Source organism: Stylophora pistillata, chromosome 6 (genome assembly GCF_964205215.1).
Source record: "Stylophora pistillata chromosome 6, jaStyPist1.2, whole genome shotgun sequence".
Classification (NCBI taxonomy): Eukaryota; Metazoa; Cnidaria; class Anthozoa; order Scleractinia; family Pocilloporidae; genus Stylophora; species Stylophora pistillata.
The window spans coordinates 24,077,816-24,100,357 of record NC_142524.1 but is presented as its reverse complement, the minus strand read 5'-3'; the positions used below and the strand labels follow the sequence as shown (position 1 = coordinate 24,100,357).

Here is a 22,542-nt window from a genome sequence, read left to right as displayed (position 1 = left end):
TCAACCTGCTACCACTGGTTTACCGCAGAGAAGTCAAGGATCTTTCAACTTTTTATAAACTGAAGTGCGGGCATTTTAACTCTTCACTTAAGTCGTATTTTCAATTTTGTTCAGATGAGAGATTAAGATCGCATGCAAGTAATAAACTAAGAATTAATAGATTCAGGACGGAACTTTTTAAGGGAACATTTTTTAATAGGATTCCGTATCTATGGAACAATCTGCCTGATGCGTTGAGGACGGCTAGCTGTAGTGTTTCTTCTTTTAAGAGACTATGCACTAATTTTTATAACGATAGGGTTTTCGACCCTGAGCACCCATGTACCACCTGGGCTAAACCAGCACTTAGTTAGTAAGGTTGTTAGTTAGTAAGTTAGTTAGATTACTCAGTTAGGTAGTTAGCAGCTAGCCAGTTACATACCTTGATTAAGTTTTTTATATATCCGTATATTTTCTTCATAATGGGTTGACTAGCACGTATGGTTCGTCAGTTCCCTTCTAGTCTTCCCCACTGCCTTGTTATGTAACCTAATTTGTTATTATTGTGTGTTCTTTTGTTTTATTTTCCCATGTAATTGCAGTGAAATGGAATAAATTAAATTAAATTAAATTAAATTCACGTGCAGTTTCTCGACAGGGTATGCGATTGGTCCAGTGCATAATGGACTCCACCACTCTCCCCGCCCCACCCACAACGTTTAAATGCTCCATTACCTTTGTTCAATCTTATTGTAAAACAGCCTTCTCAAGAATAAATTTTTACTAAGAGACTGACCATTGGCAACTGAAAATGGTCGTTTGATCAGTAACACCATTATACAAATCAGGTATAACCTTATCCTTGTTCAAACCATTCCACGAAGTCACCTTAGCCAAAATGTAAGCGACCTGAACTCCACATTCATTTGAGTTCATCATCGATCACGGCAGTAATAAATACTCTTTCTTGCAGTTGGAAAATATGCAAAATGACTATTTCTGTCACTTAATTTTTCGATTGACTCATTTGAATTTCAAAATGTGTCCTGATAAGTAAACAAATACCCTGCATGGTCAAGGGGAGTGTCACTGATTAACAAATAAGAGTGGTTAAAGGGATGGAATCGTTAGACCTTTAAGTGAGAGGAAATGTGTTTGATATTTAAGAGACAACACAGGTGTTTTACAGCGTCATTTTCCAAACCAGCTCAAGCAGGAAGTTTCCAGGTCCTGCTGTATTGTTCTTTACAGCTATGGAAGAAGAAAAAGCTTAAAGAGAAATGAGAGATGAATCGATTGACCACACCTCTTCATTCACGCGTTCGTCATGGCGTAGGTGAAACTCGTATGGTGCGTCAGAAAATTTATGAAAACTGATATGTACGGAAGACAAGCACACAGGTGTCTCGATTTGAACTAATGGTTTCTTTGGCCTCTTTACTTAAAACCTGATATGATGCGAGGGAAAACGATCTCACCAATATCGTCTTACATATCACAACAAACTGAAAAAAGAAAAACATTCAAAGAACCTCTTCTAATTAATTAGGCTCATTGCACTTTCTATCCTCATCAAACTGACTCCAGCGCTAAGCTAACTGTTTTTATAAGAAAAGCAACAAGGAGATGGAAGCAAACATCGCGTGCTGAGTATCCTGTTGCTGTTCTCATTTATTTTAATCCAAAGATTCTACGTTGCTGTCAAAATTTTGTCTGCCTTGACTTTCTGTGATACTTTATCCATGTGACTTGTTTACAATTAACGACATGATTTTGCGCTCAATTGATGAAAACAAGCTCTTGAAAATTTTTGAAGGCTACAAATTGTAATCGCCCCACGGGTTCGGGCAATTTTGTGTTCTTATACCTAATTGCAATCGAAATCATGCTCTTACCTGTCCAATAACTGTCAGCGGAAAAATGCCCCATAACGAGTGATGAACGGACGTTTGAATCAAGCTCCATTTAATTTATCCTTCTCAATTAGAGAGACAAGAAGAATGCTTCTTAAAAAAAACCCTAAGATCAGTGACTTGATCAAATCTTAAATCAAATTTAAACAACTTGAAAACAATATTTATACCTTGATGTTTTTGGAATTATTTTTCTTGAAACAAGTCTATCTTAAATAGACCCAAGCCGATACAAAACTATTCATAAACGAGTTAGGTAATGTATTTCCTTTACAAAATAAATTAGGAAATCTTCACAGGATAGGTGAAATTGTATAGGTCCACCCTTCCCTTGTAGTTGGTGCCCCAATCAACATATTAGGGAGCTTAAGATACAGACGTTTTCGGGGCGACGGCGACATGGAGACCGATTTAAATTGGGGCGAGATTGACTGCGCATGCGGCCCCGCCGTCGCCCTTACGTCGGCGACGTGAGATCAGTGAGCTTGCCATCAGGGTGAAAACGTAAGTTGATCTTGTTTGTCTTTTTTCAATATACTGCCAATTTTGTCACTTGTATTAAAGTGATTGCATTATCACATTTCGCACAAGTCATCACACGATGTCTCGGCCAACTCTAGAGACCTTTTATTTTCTCTTTTGGTTAAAATGACCAAAGCAACAGTGAAGTCCAAATCGTCGAGGTAAGTTTTGGGCACGTACGCGTACAGTACTTGAATTCTTACCATTGCTTGCTGCCATTCCCTTTATGAATTCGTAGATGCACCTCGCAAACATACACCTCAGATCTATGGAGGTTTTTTTTAGCTTAGTGCGTAGTCTTGGACTGAAACGTCATATACCTAAATAAAGTTCTTATCGCATCGGACTTTCCTTATGTAGCTAAAGGCTGGTTTCTTCGGTAGTGTAGGAGCTCACGTAAGTTGAGTATCTCTGAAGGCATCTAACTGTATTAATTCAGTGCAACTGAGTTCTTGTAACGACTCCAATTGATATTAGATCGAGCTGTTGCTGTTTGTACATCTCTCATATTTCAAATTATAAGATCTTAAAGCCATAGGACATTGATGTTCTGATCATAATGTAGCTCTATGAAAAGTGTCTTTAATTCTTGTTTCCAAATTAATTATAACTCCGACTCCTTTTTTCATGACAATGGAATGGACAAACCAGCTTGACATATTTTTTAGCGTCGTAGTAAAGGACGAGGAGATGGCGGAATTCTTCAAACGTAGCCATGCTACGACAAAAAAAAGCCTTAATCTATAAAGCGCAACAAATAAATTCGACGAAGTCGCAGAAGTCGCAAAGGCCGGCCGTCATCAGAATCTTAACAACTTAAATTATGGCACGAAAACGGCAACCTCTGACCCAGTCTACCTGGGTTGTCACGTCGCCGTCGCCCCGAAAACGTCTGTATCTTAAGCTCCCTATTGATCCACCGTAACTTACGGATCGTTCTAATGTGACGCCATGGCGGCCATGTTTGTTTTCGAATCAGTCTTATGGGAGTTGAACTCTCCTTTTTATGAAAAGGGAGTTTTTTTTTTTGTTCAAATAAATTTACATGTCTGCTTATTACATGATTGAAAACCCCATTTGTGGATAGTTAGGAAGACTGCGAGTTTCTCCGTCTAATCAATAAATATATCTCGACTGAGCAGACTTCAAGCGTTGATTCTCGACTTGTAGATATTTATCTGAATAACTATTTTTCTAAAGCTTTCACACTTAAACACTGGACAACGGACCTCACAAGGAACATTTTGAAAAATTTTGACACTTCCCTCCGTCTATTGGTAAAGTAGGGGAGCAGCCGTTTATTTCCTGGGAGATGGGAGTTAGAGACGAAGGGGAGATCATTATTCCAGCCAGTTTCAAATCTCGTTATTAAATCATCAATAACGAGATTTGACCTTCTGTGTTTTCAGGAGTACTTCGCACGAACTAGGAAACAACATGATCAAATTAAAAGGACTTCTTTCCGTCTGTAAGCGGGTGAATGTCACTCAGAATTGAATACTTTACAACTCGCTAACAAGGACAACTTACGGAGTGTTCAATATAATGGAATGTCTAAATTTGTTTGATTTCAAAACAAAAGTTGGAGACGAGTAATACAGCATCTGTTAGTAGTTGTAGGCGATTAAAAAATAACTGAAGCCCTCTTGGCAGTGCAGGAGCTGTTTTCGTTTTATTCATTGTTTAAAGCTTTTCGCAAACGATCTACATCAACGTCAGGTCCATGTCTGCTGAGTTGCTAAGGTTGCATCATCAGGCTGGTCACTTAGAAATTTTTCACAGTCCACGCGCCTGGCAATCGAACCGTATCGGTCTTTCGGCCAGACTTTTCTAACAGTTCTGTGATGGACGAAATGAGATATGTCACTTAAAAAACGCGAATACTCTCTAGAACTTAAATAAAGGATAAGAAAGAGCCACCCTCTCAATCAGATGATGAAATTTCTGAAAGGCTGGTGTAACAAGCTGTTTGCTTATCTCACGATGATTCAATGGTTGGTGCTTTCACAAAGCCTGATTTTAAGGACAGAGAGAGGCATTTTCTCCCAAATAAGACTCGAACTTGATCCTAATTATGAGATAGAACTGGGTTTACTTAACTGGTAATTCCGATAAAGCAGAATAAGGAACTTTACAGATGATAAAACAGAGAAACTTTACCGGTCTTGGATCGTTTTCAGCGCAAAACATTCCAATTTCAAAGCTGTTGTTGATGAGAAGAAGAGACAAAATAAGTATTCCAAAAAAAATTCTCCTGTGCATCATGTCGACCTTCAGGACTTTGGCCAGGTTTGTTTGTTGAGCCAGGAGAACGAAGCAGAGTTTTATCACCACCGGATCAAAAAAAATTTCAGGTGTTTCTTCTTTGTTCTACAACACCCGCTGTTTACAAATTGCAAAACCGCCTCCCAGTTAGCTCTATGGATAGAGCGCTCGACTGATGTGCGGGAGGTCGAGGGTTCGAGCCCCGGCCGGACCAATAGTCAAAGTCTTAAAATAATTGAGAAGAATATGCTGCCTTTCTATAACATCAAGAAATGGTTTAGATATTCTACTCTCCTCGGATAGGGACGAATAAACGGAGGTCACGTCTCCTGCAGGGTTAGGGGTAGGAGACGTTAATTACCCACGCACGAGATTACTGTGTGATGGATGTCCTCCCATGGGGTGGGATGGGTGGGGTTTTGTCTTACGTTTCATACATGAGCCTCTGGCTCAGGCAATATGGGTAACCATGCCCCGCGTAAAGACTTAGAACTTTGATTACTATTACTATTACTTTTACTATTTAGAGAACTGTCGGAGCCGCCACACAGGCGTTCTTTCAACAATATATTGATTATTGCTAATGATGAAGATTGACGACTGCGCAGATATAACAGCATAACTCCCCTACGCTTGGAGCCAGCTATTGACTAATGAAAGGCTGTCTGCAGAGGAAGAGGGGAATTAGTTCGCCGAAGATCAAGAAAACTTTTGTTTAGTCTGGAGTTTCGATTTCGTTTAAAAGGTCTGTGTCGGCTAATTTTTTAAAAAAAACACATGACGCTATATTGACAGGGTTTTGAGCGTTGTAGAGATTTACCTGTTGCGCTGGTTTAACCATGGTTGTATTAAACTAAGGGGGTTTTCATTGACTGGCGAAACCGTCGGATACTCATATAATCCCATAAAAAGGGCGCGTATGGGTGGAAAAAGAAGGAAGAGACAAATTGTCTATAAAGCCTTTTTTGAAAGCTGAATTCTTTCATTGCTTTGTTATGATGATTTGAGCGACTGGGCGAAAAAACCAAAAACTTTAATTTAAATTGCAAGATTTTTTAGATCATGCCTTTTTTTTTGTTTTTAAATTTTAATTAGCTTAAATAACCGTTTTGGGTTTTGCTCGTTAATCTAACTGAATACTGAGATAGAATCTTTCGAATTTTTCCGGAAGAGTTCAGTTAATTGTTTCGTTTGTTTGTTTGTTTGATTTTGACAATGTTACTCCTTTCCTAATTCTCTCTACCCGTTATGATGATCGTACCTTTCCGATGGATACAAGTGAATTAATCAATTTAATTTTTCCTGAAACTTACTCGCAATTTTTCTTTAAACAATCAGCATCTACGTAACATAAAGAACAACAATGAAGCTTACACTTTGGTGACCAGTTTTCAGCTGTTTAATTTGAAAACGCGTCTCTTAATGGCAAGAAAAATGTCTTTAAAAATTGATGATCTGCTTCGGCAATTAAGTACCTAAGTAGTTGAGTCCGTCTGTATAGCACCACCCGCGCAGCCTGGGGTGGTTCATTAATATTCATACCACGTAGGTGCGCGAGGGGTCTAGGGATAGGGTTAGGGGGTTAGGGTTTGGGGGGGGGGGGGTAGGATTAGGGGGGCCTAGAGTTTTAGGTTTAGGGGGTTAGGGTCTCGGGGCTAGGGGGGGGTTAGGGTTAGGGGATTAGGAGGTTAGGGTTAGACGTCGCGTAGGTTCATGTGTGCGGTTTTTGCATCTCACTTAAAAAAAAAATAACTATTTTGAAGATTGCGTCGCGCACAAAAGGAACAAGAGAGTCGAAGATGGCGAAGGGATTAAGCAAACACGCTGTTTTTTGCACATAAGAAATTTGTGGTCGCACAACGCGGTATTTGAATTGTAAATACGTGACATAAGCAAGGAAGGCAGTCATTATATCTCTGTACAACTGATGGAAAGTAGTTTGTTCTTCCACGTTGGAATCGTAGGTTTCAATCTCGTTAATGTATTTAGTCACTTGTCTGCGTATATCGCGAAGATCTTGCGTGGTGGCCTTTTCTTTAACAATGGCTAGTGATTTGTCTAAGACTGCTCCGGCCCATTGGGGATTCTATTCAATCTCTTCATCCAAATGAGCTAGAAACAATTCTTTGTGAGAGTTCATTTCTTTGTCTAAAAGTGGAGAAGAAAGCTTCCTGCTGCCTCAAAGACTCTGGAGTGAAACTTCGAACTTGTTTGTATCGTGTTTAAAAATGAAATGTTTTTAAAATGTAAGATCATTTTATACATAAATGTATTTTTCAACGGTAATGTCTGTTTTTTATTGATTGACAAGCTGTCAGAAAAAAGCCACGCGATCGAAATTATTTTTAAAAAAAGATTTAATGAGGATATCAAAATAGTTTACAAATGAAGTGTAAAATAAGAAAAAACAAGAAAAGTGTCAGTCATTGTTTTGAGTCTTGGGTGTCTCTTTCTCTTTCTTCTTCTTCTTCCTTTAGTTCGTCTTGAAACATCTTATTACTATTATTATTATTATTATTATTAAAGATCTTATTACAGTGTTGCGTGTAAGTGAGGAAAGCTTTCATGACGTCTGCGTACAGTTTAAAAAATTTATCATCGTCGTCTTCTACTTGTGCGGGTTCATAGACTTGTTTGTGTTTATTGCAAGGGATTCTGTAATTAATTTAAACGTTTACAGAGAGACTGCTGCTAACTTTGATTTTATCACTTCAGTCAAATAAGATCGCTTTAAGTTCCCTTAAGTCACCTTAAATCGCCTTAAGTCACTTAAACTCGCAGTGTTTTTTCTGGCAATTTTGTTTAAGTCGCCTTAAGTCGCCTTAAATCGCCCAAAGTCACCCAAAGTTACGGCGACTTAAGTTCCCAGAGTAGGCCTTTTCAATTTGAGTCAGTGTCGGGTCCTCCCTCCTCTCCATGACAACACTTACTGTACGTTTTTTTAAGGCATAATATCCTCTTTTCCCTCGACTCATGTAAGAATTTACATTCTGAATTTGCGCAATAACAGCACATGGGCTAGATGAACAAAAGGGAAAAGGTAGAGAAGTCGACGTCGGTGAATGAAGGGGGTAAGTTTCTGAAGAAACTTGGGGCTGCGTTGGTGGGGGGTAACAAGGTAATTTGGTTTTATCAACTGAGTTGATATGTAAATTGGCCATTGTAAAAAGTTTAAAAACTATGGTGAATCAATTTAGGCTTGCACAAACCATCCATTTCAAAGTTTGTCACATCTTGAGTGTTAGGGCTAACAGCCCATAAAAGAAAAAGGAAGAGAAGTCGACGTCGGTGAATGAAGGGGGTAAGTTTCTAAAGAGACTTGGGGCTGCGTCTGCTGGGGTGACAGGTAATTTGGTTTTATCAACTGAGTTGATATGTAAATTGGCCATCGTAAAGAGTTTCAAAACTACGGTGAATAAACTTAGACTTACACAAACCATCCATTTAAAAGTTTGTCACATCTTAAGTGTTAGGGCTAACAACGTATTAACCAAAAGGATCATTTTATTCATTTCACATGGATTTTTAGTAACTTTATGATACCCACACCATTACAATTATCTTTTGAATACAGTTCTGATATACCTAATTTAGTTTTTGTTTTTAACGTGACTACTACCCAAATGCCTTGAATCAGTTGGACCCTGTCTTCAGTATTCAGTCTGGTGCTTGCAAGACATCTGTTGAGAAAAAAGGGAATGAAACACCAGAAAGTCGAATAAATTGAAATAATAAAACTTCTTTCGCACTAATATCCTTGCTGTGATGCAAGGGAATGGGCTTGCTAGGAAGTTTTTTTGTCATTATTTTTATTATTGTTTCTCTCAGGTAATGGAACAAAAACAAAACAAAACAAAACAAAAAAAAAAAACAAAAAACAAACAACAAACAACAACAACAACAAAACACAAGACTATTCAGGGAAGCTTTTCTATCCCGAATGTACACTTGAACGAAAAAAGAAATACTTTACGGAATGTTGAGGGGTTCTTAGACAAACTGCGAACAATAGTTTTTGTTTTTGACAACATACATACACTTTATTTATAATCGAGTTTTAGAGTAGCTAACGAGCTTTTATCTGTGAGCTAAGACTAGATAAAAAAGTAATATATAAGCATATATATATATATATATATATATATACAAAATAGTGATAATAATGATAATGATAATAATAAAAACATAAAAGTAAAAAAAAGAAATATTATCATAAATTTTCAATCTTAAGTATAAGTAGGTCAAGCAAAAAAGATCTACATGAAAGTAACATCCCGTACTGTTGTTTCAAATTCTGCAAAGAGACTAGCGCGATAAAAGTCCGGAGAAAAGAGAAAGTTAGAAAAACGGTGGAATAGCGAGCAGAATAAGCCGATATCTGGTGGGAGACCGAAAAGAACGTTACAAGGATCTGAAATCCTACATTCGAACTTGCCATTTTTCGCCAGATACCCCATCAGCTTTCCACTAAATGGGAACCAAATCACTACATATCATTCAAGTGTCAACCCTTACCTTTTAGTAGCAGACGTAACTGACATAAAGATACTTGTATGTTCCATAGCACGGGTCACCGAACAACAAGTGACTTGCATGTATATGACAGGCGATTCTGCCATTGCATCCTAAACTCACTTTCAGAAGGGAGTGCGATGCATGACAAGAGGTGGTGTGAATGCTATGGTGAGGGCAGATGCTACGGGTATGTCTGCCATAAGACGCGTAAACTATATGCAATTTTTTCCTGTTTGGGCACCCAATGATTGCTTTGGCATTCTCACAAAGAATAACGGAGGATGGGTTAACTGAGTAAAAGCAAGAAAAAACAAAAATTACCGCCATAATAAATAAACCGACCTCTTTGAGGAATTCCGAACGGAACTGATCACTTACTAACTCCCATCCAGCTGACTAAAAAGAGAGGAAAAAACGGTCACAGCCCTTGAAGGCTTTTTACTGAAACTTGAAACGATTTCGAGATCAAGAGAAAAGTGAAGTACGACGCAGCACTTTCCTTGGTCATAGATGCATGATGATTTTGCTAAATAAGTTTGCCTTACGTTAAGAGTTTAAGTATCAACGGTAACATGGCATTTGGAGGTCGCAAGGTCTACTAAGAGACTAGAAAAACGAAAAATGTTTATCCCATAGTTTTATCTTGAACAGAAAAAGCTATCTATCTATCTATCTATAATAGATAACCAAAATTCTCCAAAATATTGGGATGAAAGTGGCGAAATTCCTCTATCCCCCTCCCCCCACTTCTAAGTATTCTTTTGCCACGGTGGGGATGTCAGTAAGAGGGTCTGAAGGTTGAAAACTCACCTGAGCACTTCTTTTCAGATTTGGTTTGTTCCACGAAAGTCAAAAATACAAGGAGCACCACCATCAAAATCAACTTTGCAGCAGCCATGTCTAGAAAAAGAAAAAAGAAATCTGTATGAAATTATATGCAGTAGCTTCGACTGAGCTTCCTAACGCAGGAGGACACTTTTATTTCTTGCATACAACAATAACAGCGCGGTTCGCTTTGAATGAGATGCCGTTTCCCGATCAATATGTTTCTGAGAATGGTTAACGTCGGATGATACTGTGTTAAAAATTTTTTTTTGACCTACTTTCAACTTTGTTTTTATGTGACCTTTCTCTCCTGCTATGTAGAGGATAACCGTAAAAAAAAGAAAAATTAAAGAATACCCATTTACCTTCTTTTTTTTTAGATTGTAACCGGTGAAACTTACCTGATGGATCTCAGTCTGAACGCCGCTGAACACTTGGTTAATTAACAGTCCAACAAAAGGGAAGTGATTCGATGTAAAAAAGGCCACTTTTGCTTCTTTTTTATCTACTTATAGACCAGATTCTTTTCAAGGCCACGTGGCTTTCACTTGAGCTGTCATGTGCTTGCTAACAGATTTTGAGACTTGTTAAAGTAATTCCAGCCTTGTTAATGGGTTTTTATTTGTAGAGCTCTCAAAGTCTTAAAAAAGATTCCTGATATTTATGTCAAGTTTGATGTTAAGACAGCTGCATCACTTTCGAGATTTTTTCTTGTTTTGAAAGCTGCCTTCTTCTCCAAAGTTTATTTCGAAACAAATTTATCTTAGCGTGCAAAAAGACACGTAGTATTTACAGCGACAAGATATGTCAATAATGGGTTTTAAATATTTGAAATTAGATGCGATTAAACATTTTAAGATAAACCTCTGTCTAAATAAGGCAGAATTTTTCTCATTTGCAATATGACTTTTTTAAAGCGAGAAATATTGTGAATGAAGATTTGCAGCAGTTGTGAGCTAAGGAAATTTTTAAAATATATTTGGGTGAGAAGCGTGGCTTGTTATCAATACGAAAATAAGAGAGAGAGAGCGTTAAACCACAGGTGGCCCAATCGTATTGTGTGTGACTTTGTGGTGTAAAGTTCATTAACGGCAATAACTAACATATCAAGATCGAATTTCAAGCGTACGTGTGGGCCGTTAAAAAGGGACAAATTGAAAAAAAAAAATAAACAAATAAATAAATAATTTAAAGGATAGTAAAAGCGAAGAATAAAACATGTGAAGTCTCCTTATTTTTTTCCGTAGCCGCTTAATTGTCAACGGTCGTTTTAACGCTGTTTTGGCGACTTGCTTTGTAACGCGTGCGGTGTCACCTGAGTCAACTTTATAATAGGAAAAATGATAAGAAAAATGAAGAAAAAATTAAAAAGGGAAATAAAAGCGAAGAATATATCGTATGAAGTCTCCTTTCCTTTTTTCCATAGGTGCTTTGTCGTTTACGGTCCATTTAACGCTCTTTTGGCGACTTTCTTTGTAACGCGTGTGCTGGTCAACTATGTATAAAAAAACTCAAGACTGGAAACTTCAACCGGTCCCGAACACCAACGGTCTCATCCTCAGAGACCCAGGGGCTGAGTTGATTTCAAGTTAGGGCATGAAGAGTCCCTGGGGACATTGTCTTACAAGACTAGTTCCAAAACGGTCGCAGTCATTCTGCCATCTGATTGGTGCCAAAAAATCTTTGTGTTTTTCTGCCCAATACGGTGATATCACGTTGCCGCCATGTTGGATTTGAGATACATCGAAACGAGGCTGGGCGTGCAAAGATAATAAGGTCACGGTGTTTTCTCTGTAAATATGTCTAACTACCACTGCTGTGTAAACTTATGTACGAATGATAAACGCTATGAAAATGGTAAGGATAAATACTTCTTCAACTTCCCTTCCAAGAAAGAAAAGAAAAAAGAGTGGATTATCGCTATAAAACGAGATCCTGGGCCGCTATTCAAGGTAAGTTAGTACAATATAGTCTCAGCGATGACTACTACACACGTGTAGTTGTGATTCCGCTGTTAAACAGAAAAATCGCGAGTTATTCTTTTTTCCTTGGTTTGATTATTATGGAATTAGAAATTGCGATTGATTTTATGTATATTGGGGCTGAAATATGTAGTAATTTCGACAAAAAGTAAAAAACATACCAACCACACGTGGACCGGTCTATTTGTTTATATTATGGCAACTCGCGGGAAAATTTTCTCTGATTGTCTGAAGTTTCTGAGTACTGTTTCTGTTGCTGTGTTAAATACTGTTTATAGATAGTTATTTTTGCTCTTTTTTAGATAAAGAAAAATTCGACACTGGTATGTTCTGATCATTTCAAGCCGGGTGACATTGAATACACGTTGACAGGAAGGGTTCGACTGAAGCAAGGAGCTGTCCCGTCGATTTTTAAATGGACTAAAGAACATGAAGGACGTCCAGATAATAGCCTGCAAAAGTTTAAAAAGCAAAAGATAGAAGTGGAATCACTACCAAGTGCAGCAGGAGATATAACAGAAATGGAACAAGGAATAGCCGATAGAACCGATGCTGCAATGGAGACTGACTCACCTTACAACACAACAAACCCTGAAACAAATGCCGAAGTTAGCACTGAAATAAATGGTGAAGTTAGCACTGAAACTAATGCCGAAATAAACACTGAAGCCGAGTCAGTCACGACTGCATTAAAAGAAGAACTTGCGTCAACACAAAGAAAAGTAAAGGAACTTGAACTTCAGATAGCTACTCTTTTGTTAACTTCTTTTGGTTCTGAAAGAATTACTGGAAGTCCAGAATTGACAAGGTTTTACACTGGCTTTCATTCAAAGGAAAAACTTGATAGTTTTTATCGATGGGTAGAACCGTATGCAACTAAGATGACCAAATGGTCTCAAATACAAAGAGCTAGAGGTAGGCAGAACTTCAAACGTAGAAATAGTTATGGCAGCTTTTCTTTGTCTCTTTATGATCAGCTAATTTTATTCCTGATAAGACTTAGACTTGGCCTAGCTGAAACAGACCTTGCAGTTAGATTTAATATCACTAAACCCACAGTCAGTAGAATTATAATAACATGGGCAAATTTTCTTTATATCCTTCTTGGTCAGTTGCCAATTTGGCCAACAAAAGTTCAAATTCAGAATAGTATGCCAGAGTGTTTTAAGAGTACATACCCCAAAACAAGAGTAATTCTTGATTGTACAGAGATTAAGGTACAGAGACCTAGCTCAAAGGTTCTTAATTCAGAATTTTATTCTTCATATAACATGACGAGCTTTGCTCAAGAAAAAAATTCTCAGCAGGCATCGTAAACTGATGCCGAGGTTTGGGGAAGAAGGCGTTGGGTGGCTGTCATCACATTAATTACACCACAATGTAATTATACAGATTAGCGCCCACGAATCCACGAGAGATACGCGATTGCGTGCGAGTTAACGCGGGGTCATCTGTTGGCGATGAAAATCAAAATCATGAAATGAAATGAAGTTTGTTGTGCGTGTAATGGTCATAAAATACTGCGTTTTCTCTGTTTCTGCCTGTTTCCTTATAACGACATTTTTAATCACGTAGTCTTTCAAAGATCCTTCCTTTTCACAGAAGAGGCAATACCGGCGAGGCGCCGTATTCGAAAAGCCTCTCTTTCGATTATTTAGGTATGATTCTTTCGCTTGGTTTGCCATAAAACAGTAACAAAAGATATCGCAATTTTCATGTGCCGTACGACCTGAATAACAACGGTATCGAATTTCCAGTATTGCGTTACTTGGTGGATCGATCAGTGTTCACGCTTTGCGATCGTAGTACACGATGTTATTGTTTTGGAACAAAACCTGTGGCGGTCGCACGACTTGGCCTCGTATCCTGGTTAAATTCTTACCAATATTGTAATATTAAACCTCGACGAGATTTTTCATGTCGAAATGTCGAAAAGCATCATGTTTTCGATTTCGAAACCATTCGAAATGAAGTCATAGAGGCAGTCGGATTTTCGACGTGCGGCTTTCCACCGGCTAACTTAACCACGCAGAGTCTTTGCAGGATTACAAGTGCCACACTTGACCCTTGCAAGCATTGGTATCTACTTTTGAAAGAGGTATGTGACGTTCCTTTGCGTAAATATTTCATATGCGATGTATTTAAGATATTTCCCGACGAAATCCAAAGTGTGGCGACACGGGAACTTCAGCCGGCCAACTCATCGTTCGGAGTAGTGGGGTTAGCCAGGATTCCCGACCTCGTTCACGTTGTGTTCACGTTCTGTCTAATAGCTGGTCTATCTTCTTCGTAATAAACAATGCCCGACGAACTTATTAAATCTGCGGGATTTATGACTATCGTAAATCTGGTGAACTCCGCCACGCTAGACTTTGAGCCCGAAGGCGCGAAAAATTTATCTTTTGGCGCCAAACTCAGTCACGACTCCGAAGAGCTCGCTTCCTAACTTACCGAAAGATCAGCTAGAGTAAATTCCCTTGGAGTGGAACTGAAGAAGCTTCGAACACAGATTTCTCATCTCGAATCAGCATGGAGTCAATTTTACAGACCCTTTTTTCCACCTCAATGTTCGTACCTTGTCGTGGTGAGGTGTCTTGAGTGCCTCAATGACCAATTGCAACACAATGCCTTTAAAGAATTCAGCTTCAGTTGGTGGGCTGTATTTTCTGCAAGGTAGAGGCCAGACTAACACGGACTTTGTCGTTGTAGTTATTGTTATGATTATTATAATTATCATTATTATTACTGATTTTGTTATTGTTATCATTATCTTCATGATTGTGATTGAATCATTTTCAAAATGAAATAGGCTGCTCAATGAGGACGGCATGCTGAGGCAAGTAGATTTTCATTTATTTACCCCCCCTCCCCCCAAGTAGAAATTCAAGTGTTTCTGATAGTTTTTCTCTTCAATAGATTGTTAGAATGCAGAAGATTTTCTAAGACACATTGTACAAAGGGCTTGTCTTAAGTAGTTGTTTTCTGATTCAAAACCACCTGCCTAGTTCTGTTGCTCTTGGGTAGTTAGTCCATGGACTGTTGTTATCTGATGGCAGAACTAACAGGTGGATCTGTTTCTCTTGGGTAGTCAGTCCATTATGGGCGGTTGTTATCTGATGGCAGAACCACCAATCTGTTCTGTTTCTCTTGGGTAGTCAGTCTATGGACTGTTGTTATCTGATGGCAGAACCAGTCCCTATTTTTTTCAGCTCTATACAGTCAGTCTTTTATGGACAGTTATTTTTATCTGATGGCAGTTTTAGCTTGCTCTTTTTGTTTTGAAAAATGTGTTGCTTATGCTGTTTGTCACGTATCATCTGTTATTAGTCGGAGGCACTTTGGTCAATCAATGCTATCATTGTCTTCATTATTATTATAATTGTTAATTCAGCTGCTACTCTTCTCTCTTTGCCACAGGGCCTACTACAGACAGCACTAGCTTAATGAAGTCCCAAAACCTTTCACAATGAGCCAACTCAAGAATTGCAGTCCTGAACAGTTTTTGGGGTTTTCCTGGCTTTTCTTGAGATTATTTTGTCGCAGTTTCAATTACTTGGATACTCATTCAGCTAGACTAACAATAACACCATTTTGTTCATAGATAAACATTGAAATAATCATAATAGTAATATAAATGATAATAATAATGATTTGTTATTGTTATCATTATCATTATCTTTATGATTGTGATCATCATTTTCAAATTGAAATAGGCTGCTCAGTGAGGATGGCATGCTGAGGCAAGTAGATTTTCATTTAATTCCTCCCCCCTCCCCCCAAATAGAAATTCAAGTGTTTCTGATAGTTTGTCTCTTCAATAGATTGTTAGAATGCAGAAGATTTTCTAAGACACATTGTACAGAGGTCTTAAATAGTTGTTTTCTGATTCAAAACCACCTGCCTAGTTCTGTTTCTATTGGGTAGTTAGTCCATGGACTGTTGTTATCTGATGGCAGAACTAACAGGTGGATCTGTTTCTCTTGGGTAGTCAGTCCATTATGGGCTGTTGTTATCTGATGGCAGAACCACCGATCTGTTCTGTTTCTCTTGGGTGGTCAGTCTATGGACTGTTGTTATCTGATGGCAGAACCAGTCCCCATTTTTTTTTTCAGCTCTATGCTGTCAGTCTTTTATGGACAGTTATTTTTATCTGATGGCAATTTTAGCTTGCTCTTTTTGTTTTGAAAAGTGTGTTACTTATGCTGCTTGTCATGTATCATCTGTTATTAGTTATAGGGTGACTTTGGTCAATCAATGCTATCATTGTCCTTAGTATTATTATTATTAATTCAGCTGCTACTCTTCTCTCTTTGACACAGGGCCCACTACAGACAGCACTAGCTTAATGAAGTCCCAAAACCTTTCACAATGAGTCAACTCAAGAATTGCAGTCCTGAACAGTTTTTGGGGTTTTTCTGTCTTTTCTTAATTTGTTTTTGCCCCAGTTTCAATCACTTGGATACTCAATCAGCTAGACTAACAATAACACTATTTTATTCATAGATAAACATTGAAATAATCATAATAGTAATATGAATGATAATAATAATGATTAGATTAATGGAAATAATCATAGGAATTATAACCATCAGGATAATGAACATTATTTCTCTAACTATTGTAAATATTTTTATCATTATTATTATTATTATTATCATTATTATTGTTATCATTGTTATTATTATTATTATTATCATTATTATCATTATTATTGTTATCAATGTTATTACTATTTCCATCATGAATTATGAGAGATGCTTGGAAAAAAATGATCCATAGTTCCCTCCAACTCATTATTCTTTCAGTTAAGTGAATTAAGACTTTGTGAACAGTTACTGCTTTATTCTGTCATTCCTGATGACCATAGAAATGGTGAAAGTCCACAGATATTATCCCTCTAAGAGTTTCTCCAGGTGTTTTTTTTTCCTCTGAATTTGGTTACAACAGAATGAAGGGCATCAGAGTATAGTGCGCCCAGCTAGACATGATTTGCATTAATATTACAGGGTCATTTTGCTGTATTCAGGGTTTAATCTTAGCCTTCTACAGACAAGTTTGTTCCTCTAAATGCAAAACACATTTTATCGTTTTTTAAAACAAACTTACAAAAACTGCCAAGAAACAGCTACTAAATTTATGGAAACATGACGAACAAGTCAACTAGACTGTATACTACACATCATTGAAATCAAAGTATCACTTTAGGAACATAAAATCGCAAGGTCAGTTTCCCATTTTTAGTGCCTGAGAAAAGATCAGGCCACCAGATTACTTCAAATTCTCTGGTTGCTCGTCCATCTCAATTTCCAACAACCATTTTAGTTTACTGGGTGAGAATCGTGCTTGATTTCTTGCCCCATGCTCTTTAATTGGCCGCCTGTAAAGCTTGTTGAGAGTTTAACAGCTACTACTTGCAGCAACCTCCATATTCCCCCGATAGCCTTTCTTAACTCTAATGGTACAGAACTTTGATGACTCAGACCAGAAATAACATCATTCACTCTACCATCCCTGTAATAAAAAACTTTGGATTTTTCTCTCCATACAGGGGGCCGCAAATGTATTTTTACCCTCGCACGTTTATAAAAGCATTCGGCATGCCTGCTAACAAAGCTTGGATGTATGTTTCAGGAACTTAGTATCTTTCAACTCGACACCATTTGCCTGAAACCAAAATAATAATTACGAAAGTTAAGAGATTATTTACTTCTGGAGTGAAATGTACTAAATGATTTGTCCTTTCAAACATAAACCTGAGTTATCAGGTTTTGTCAATCACAAAATTACACGCCGGGTTATTAGTATTCCTTGGGGACCTTCCTATATTATCATAAATCTAAGACAAGCAGGTCATTTAGCAAGGTAATCTACGTTAAAAACCGCGCTGTACAGCACTTAGAATTATTTTCCTCACTCATTTTTCTCACACTGCAACTTCGCGTACTACGCAATTATTACTACGCAGTCATATCTGGTGTCCAATTGGGAGAGCTTATTATGTTTGTTTTAGAGGTGAATTGCGATTTCTTGTATGTCCCCTATACACCCTATGCAGAACGAAAAGAGACTGGGAGCGTTTAACTTGAAAACGAGGCTAGTTGGGCCAGGTAAATAAAAATGGCCGCCTGATGTGAAGAGCGCCAGTTTTTGAAAATGCCGCAAAACTGTTGCGTGCCAAACTGTACCAAAAAGAAGTACAGAACCGAAAGTGGAGGGCAAATTTCTTACTTTAAATTTCCGGACGACACTATCCCCAAAAAGCGTTGGCTCCATGCCATTCGTCGAGACGAAGGAAAAGAGTTTAGAGTCAGCGAAAACACGAAGATCTGTTCTCGTCATTTTAAGCCCGAGGTCTTGGTTAAACCAAATGTGGAGTGTCCGTGCCTTTTTATGTAACATTCAGGACCCTCTCATTTCCGCTTAACACTGAGTTTGACAGAGCTCTGAGGTACACTACAGAATTTCAGTCAATTTAATAAATGTAAACTTGATGATATCTCTCAGGTTAACTATTTTCTAAACCAACTAAAACTAAGGATGTGATTCGCTTGCTTTCAGTCCCAAACACTTTAAGATGTAAGTTTTACATGTAGTTCCAAAGATCTTAAAATCAAATAATAAAGAGGTACTAAACTTAGAAAAGCTTTATCCTCAAAGCTACCTTATTATGCAGACCATATTGGTTTAAACATATCCAGTTAGGTATGAGACACAGTTCTCTTTACTCATGACAAGATTAGATTGTGGTAGTTAACCCTTCTAATGGTTACTGAACTCTACAGAGGCTGGTGCTATAAAATGTTCAAAAAAAATGTTTTTTAGGTCTTCATTCAATACTTCCCAGAATTGAGGATCAATTATGATCCTCTCTATACTTATGCCTTTGTTAGTATAGATAACAAAGTCACATCAACTTGCTCCTGTAATACCTAGTTGACTCTGTATCTGGAAGTAGTACTGATGCCCCCTTTTCAGCCTTGGCTTTACATTTTCTGCGAAGAAACTGTCATCTGCACATGCTTCTAAGGGACTAACATGAAATTTTGTGTAAGGACATTTAACCTCTACCAACCCAAAAGGCTTGCTACAGCCTCGGTCAATGACCTTGCCACCTGGTGATGCTGCTAAAAAGGGAGGGGCGATACTGACAAAAGACCACTTTTGAACACTGAAACTGGATTCCTTGTTGAAAACATATATTTTTTACACTCCTTTAAGGCTACAGGCTCGTAGGTTTTCCCATGTGCAGTTTGTTTGGCAGTAAATGGTTGGGGATGAAGCAAATTGTTTACTAGAGTGTCATGATTCCTTTGCCTTTTTACAATTGTGTGGAAATTAGATGCTGTATACCGAAATTTTCTTTCTGCCTGCCATTCTTCTGATGCTACTTGTTCAATTGTTTTCTTGTTGATGGTATTAAGCTTTGCCTCATCAACAATCAAATGTCCCAGGAGTGCTTCCTGGCTGCTTCTTAAATCATCTGGCTTTTCATATGGCTCAGATTGTTGCAAAGGAAATGGAGGATATACAGAAATAGCATTTTGTTCATTATGACAGTCCACTGTTGGCATTGAGTCAGTATTACAGAAAACTTGAAAATTACACTCTGTGAACTGTAACTGGTAACTTGCATAGGAGCCACTTGGACATTTTCCAAATTTTGTTTCCTGTAAGTTGGTACAACCAGTAGGCATAATTTGAGACAGGGCAAACTTAGGGTTGATCTTTTGAAGTTTGTCTTTTAACAAAGCCTCATCAGATGCCTGTGTACCCAAATTTTTCTTAGCTTCATACAACAAGCACCTTACTCCACTATCAGGGTTATATTCTGCGTCTAAATTTACCTTTTTTACCTCAAGTTCCATGACAGGTTGGGGCTTGATTTTATCCCCTCTTAAAGGCCTGTGCCATAGTTGTAAACTTGAAGTGCATGCCTTAGCTTGTGTCATATCAGAGTCAATTTCCAAGTCCTTGATATCTTGACAACAATACAAGCTGAACTTACAGTTTCATCATAACAGCCAGCACATGATTGCAAAAACCAACAGTTCCTGCTACACATGTACATGAGGCATATTTCACAGCTCCAGTTACTAAACAAAGTGAAACTTGTAATTTATGGGGTGGCTCAATTTTTTTGAAACTATGGTAACACAAGCATTTAAAAAAGAAATAATGGTCGTCACTTGCGCAAGTTAAGTCCTTCAGATATTTATCAACAAGAAATGTTTTTGCTTTTTTCATGCTTGTTGGAACCGCATGGTTCTGTTTATTTTTGTCCAAGTTTTTTCCAGATTTAGAAATATGTAAATCCATCTCTGCCCTTGTGAATAATGGCATGCGTTGCAAATTTGTAGACCATCCAGCTGATGGAAATTTAACTGTTCTTTCCTCAGGCATCGCATCACTTTGAGCGAGTTGTTCTTGTCTGTCCTTCCGACGCGTGTATAACAGATCTTTATCGGGATCCACAACATCTTTATCACGACCAGACGCAACATATTCAAGAAATCTTTAAAATGAAAAGTTGAAAAACTATTAATCATTTCATCAACATTTCATTTAGAAAAGTAATTCCTAAAATCCTTTGATCTTCTTGTACGATATTAAAATCTGTTTAATTCTAAGAAGTATCACGCACGACAGACAAATACTGTACTTGCCTTTTCGCCAATTGTGCCTTTGTTTTTAACCCCTTTGCTGGATCGCCACGACATTTTAACCAAAAACGAAGTTCATCTGATTTTAGAGCAGTCGGAATTCTTCCTTGAAGCGATGCTCCTGGGATATCTTCCTCCGTAAGAATCTGAGAAAGACGACTACTTACAGAGTCATGAGCGGCCATATTTTTAACACGAGCCAACAAGGCCCAACTAACCTCGTTTTCACGTTTATCGCTCCCAGTCTCTTCTCGTTATGCATAGGGTGTATTTCGTCGAAGAAAAGCTCGAACAAATACTGAAAGTAATGAGTAAGTCACTATGAACAACTAGTGCAAAGTGACAGCACTATCGAGCCAAACTGAGAACTGTTCTTTAATGATTTTTAACATGAACCACCAATTCTTACTATTTTTAATTTCTGCGTTTTAATAGACTTTGACATGTTCTTGAGAAGATATTAAATCGGTTAGCGCTGTTGTTCCCTTCTAAATTATTTTGGTGGAAGCGCCTCAGAAGACACTGGTTTAACTAAAACCATGTTGGGCGACGTTATATTTTGACTGCACAACCCGCAATTAAATTTAATTTTAACAGCTATTCCAGTGTGTGAAGAACGGAAAAGAGCAAAATTACATACCATCGGCCTTTCGATGCCCGGACGAATTAAAACTTTTTACAATTCCACTTATCCATTGCTTGTAACTGATAGACCTTGTCCTTATTCTTGCGGGAGGCCGTACGATCTGTTGTCCATTGTAGAACTTGGCAAACTTAGCGCACTTCTTCGAGCGCAACAATGTGATCTTTCAATTCTCTATCTCACTAGCGCAGTTGTTGTGTTGAACATGGACGAATAATACATCGCAGCGTGTCTTGTAGTTAGCTAGAGATGCCATGCATGTTTAGGATAAGCGCTGAATATGGACGAGCGTTAAAGCCGCCACTGAAAAAGCACAATCGACCGTTTTTCATTGTAAGGATCAGGTCTTTCACACAGCAGTCAAAATTAAAGAGAGGAAGAACGTCGATCTCGCTCACCTAAGTAGCGAAGTACACCACGAGCGGCGACGATGATCAAACACCTGGAAGATCACCGTGGTGTCCCTCTACTCTTTGGTATCATAACCAAGAGCGAGCCCTTTCGACTTGTCACTAAGTTTTACGGTTTATAAAACAAAGGCCCCGCTCTACACAAAGCCTTAAAGAATGAAACACTAGAAAAGCTTACTTAGCTTGGAATTATAAAAATTTCCTTTCTTAAAAATCGAAGATTTTCGTGGTTTCCGTAACTTCGTATTTTTCCAAATTTCCTCTTTTACATGTTATGCCGTTTTGCATTTTCTTCAATGTATAATTTAGTTCAGCGTCGATCATTTATCATCCTTAGAAGAAAATATTCTGATCTTTACGTTTAACTATAAAATTGCTTTGGCTTACATTGTGCGCATGAAAGGAGCGTTAAATTAAACATGAGTTGATTCCACGCGAGGGTTTTACCTGGAAAAATGCCTGCACACGAGAGACACCGACATTACCGCGTGTCCCTTTCTGGAAAACATTCGTGTTATGACAAGAAAGGTCAGCTTAAGGGTTTTGGGTTACCCAAACTATGCAATTTTGACGCCGAAAAGTGCCGAAAAGTAATTACAGAAACTTCATCCGCAACACCTTGAACGTGCTGTGGGCGCGAACTGAGATCTTCTCTTACAGTTAATAATTGCCAGGCGGAACTCAGATCCGGCTAAGCCTAATTTGCATAAATTTTTTTGGTGGGCAAAGCTCGTCATGCCATACTACTTATAAATGTTTAATCGGGATCGCACCCCATGGCCCTGTGACATTTGTCAGTTCTCTTTACCAAGGTAGCATATCTGACAA

General features: G+C 38.1%; 2 protein-coding genes, 2 long non-coding RNA genes and 1 pseudogene across 4 annotated transcripts; 2 read left to right on the top strand and 3 right to left on the bottom strand.

Moving 5' to 3' along the window:
* Positions 1-8,181: 8,181 nt before the first annotated feature.
* LOC148728907 (L-rhamnose-binding lectin ELEL-1-like) lies at positions 8,182-10,534 on the bottom strand. The gene is made up of 4 exons (XM_088725485.1): positions 10,421-10,534; positions 10,005-10,094; positions 9,195-9,484; positions 8,182-8,359 (listed from the first exon to the last, which is right to left on the bottom strand). The coding sequence occupies exons 2-3, from the start codon at positions 10,090-10,092 to the stop codon at positions 9,198-9,200; spliced, it is 375 nt and encodes a 124-aa protein (XP_088581611.1). The 5' UTR covers positions 10,093-10,094; positions 10,421-10,534; the 3' UTR covers positions 8,182-8,359; positions 9,195-9,197.
* A 1,219-nt stretch (positions 10,535-11,753) lies between these two features.
* LOC148728906 (uncharacterized) lies at positions 11,754-13,736 on the top strand. The gene is made up of 2 exons (XM_088725318.1): positions 11,754-11,971; positions 12,304-13,736. The coding sequence occupies exons 1-2, from the start codon at positions 11,819-11,821 to the stop codon at positions 13,315-13,317; spliced, it is 1,167 nt and encodes a 388-aa protein (XP_088581444.1). The 5' UTR covers positions 11,754-11,818; the 3' UTR covers positions 13,318-13,736.
* Positions 13,737-13,749: 13 nt separating this feature from the next.
* LOC148728905 (uncharacterized) lies at positions 13,750-17,544 on the top strand. Its single transcript, XR_015988823.1, has 2 exons — positions 13,750-14,099; positions 14,811-17,544. It is a non-coding gene; the product is annotated as an uncharacterized LOC148728905 (long non-coding RNA).
* LOC148728903 (uncharacterized) lies at positions 17,066-22,457 on the bottom strand. The gene is made up of 2 exons (XR_015988841.1): positions 21,302-22,457; positions 17,066-17,665 (listed from the first exon to the last, which is right to left on the bottom strand). It is a non-coding gene; the product is annotated as an uncharacterized LOC148728903 (long non-coding RNA).
* On the bottom strand, positions 18,451-20,846 carry LOC148728904 (uncharacterized; annotated as a pseudogene).
* Positions 22,458-22,542: the final 85 nt, after the last annotated feature.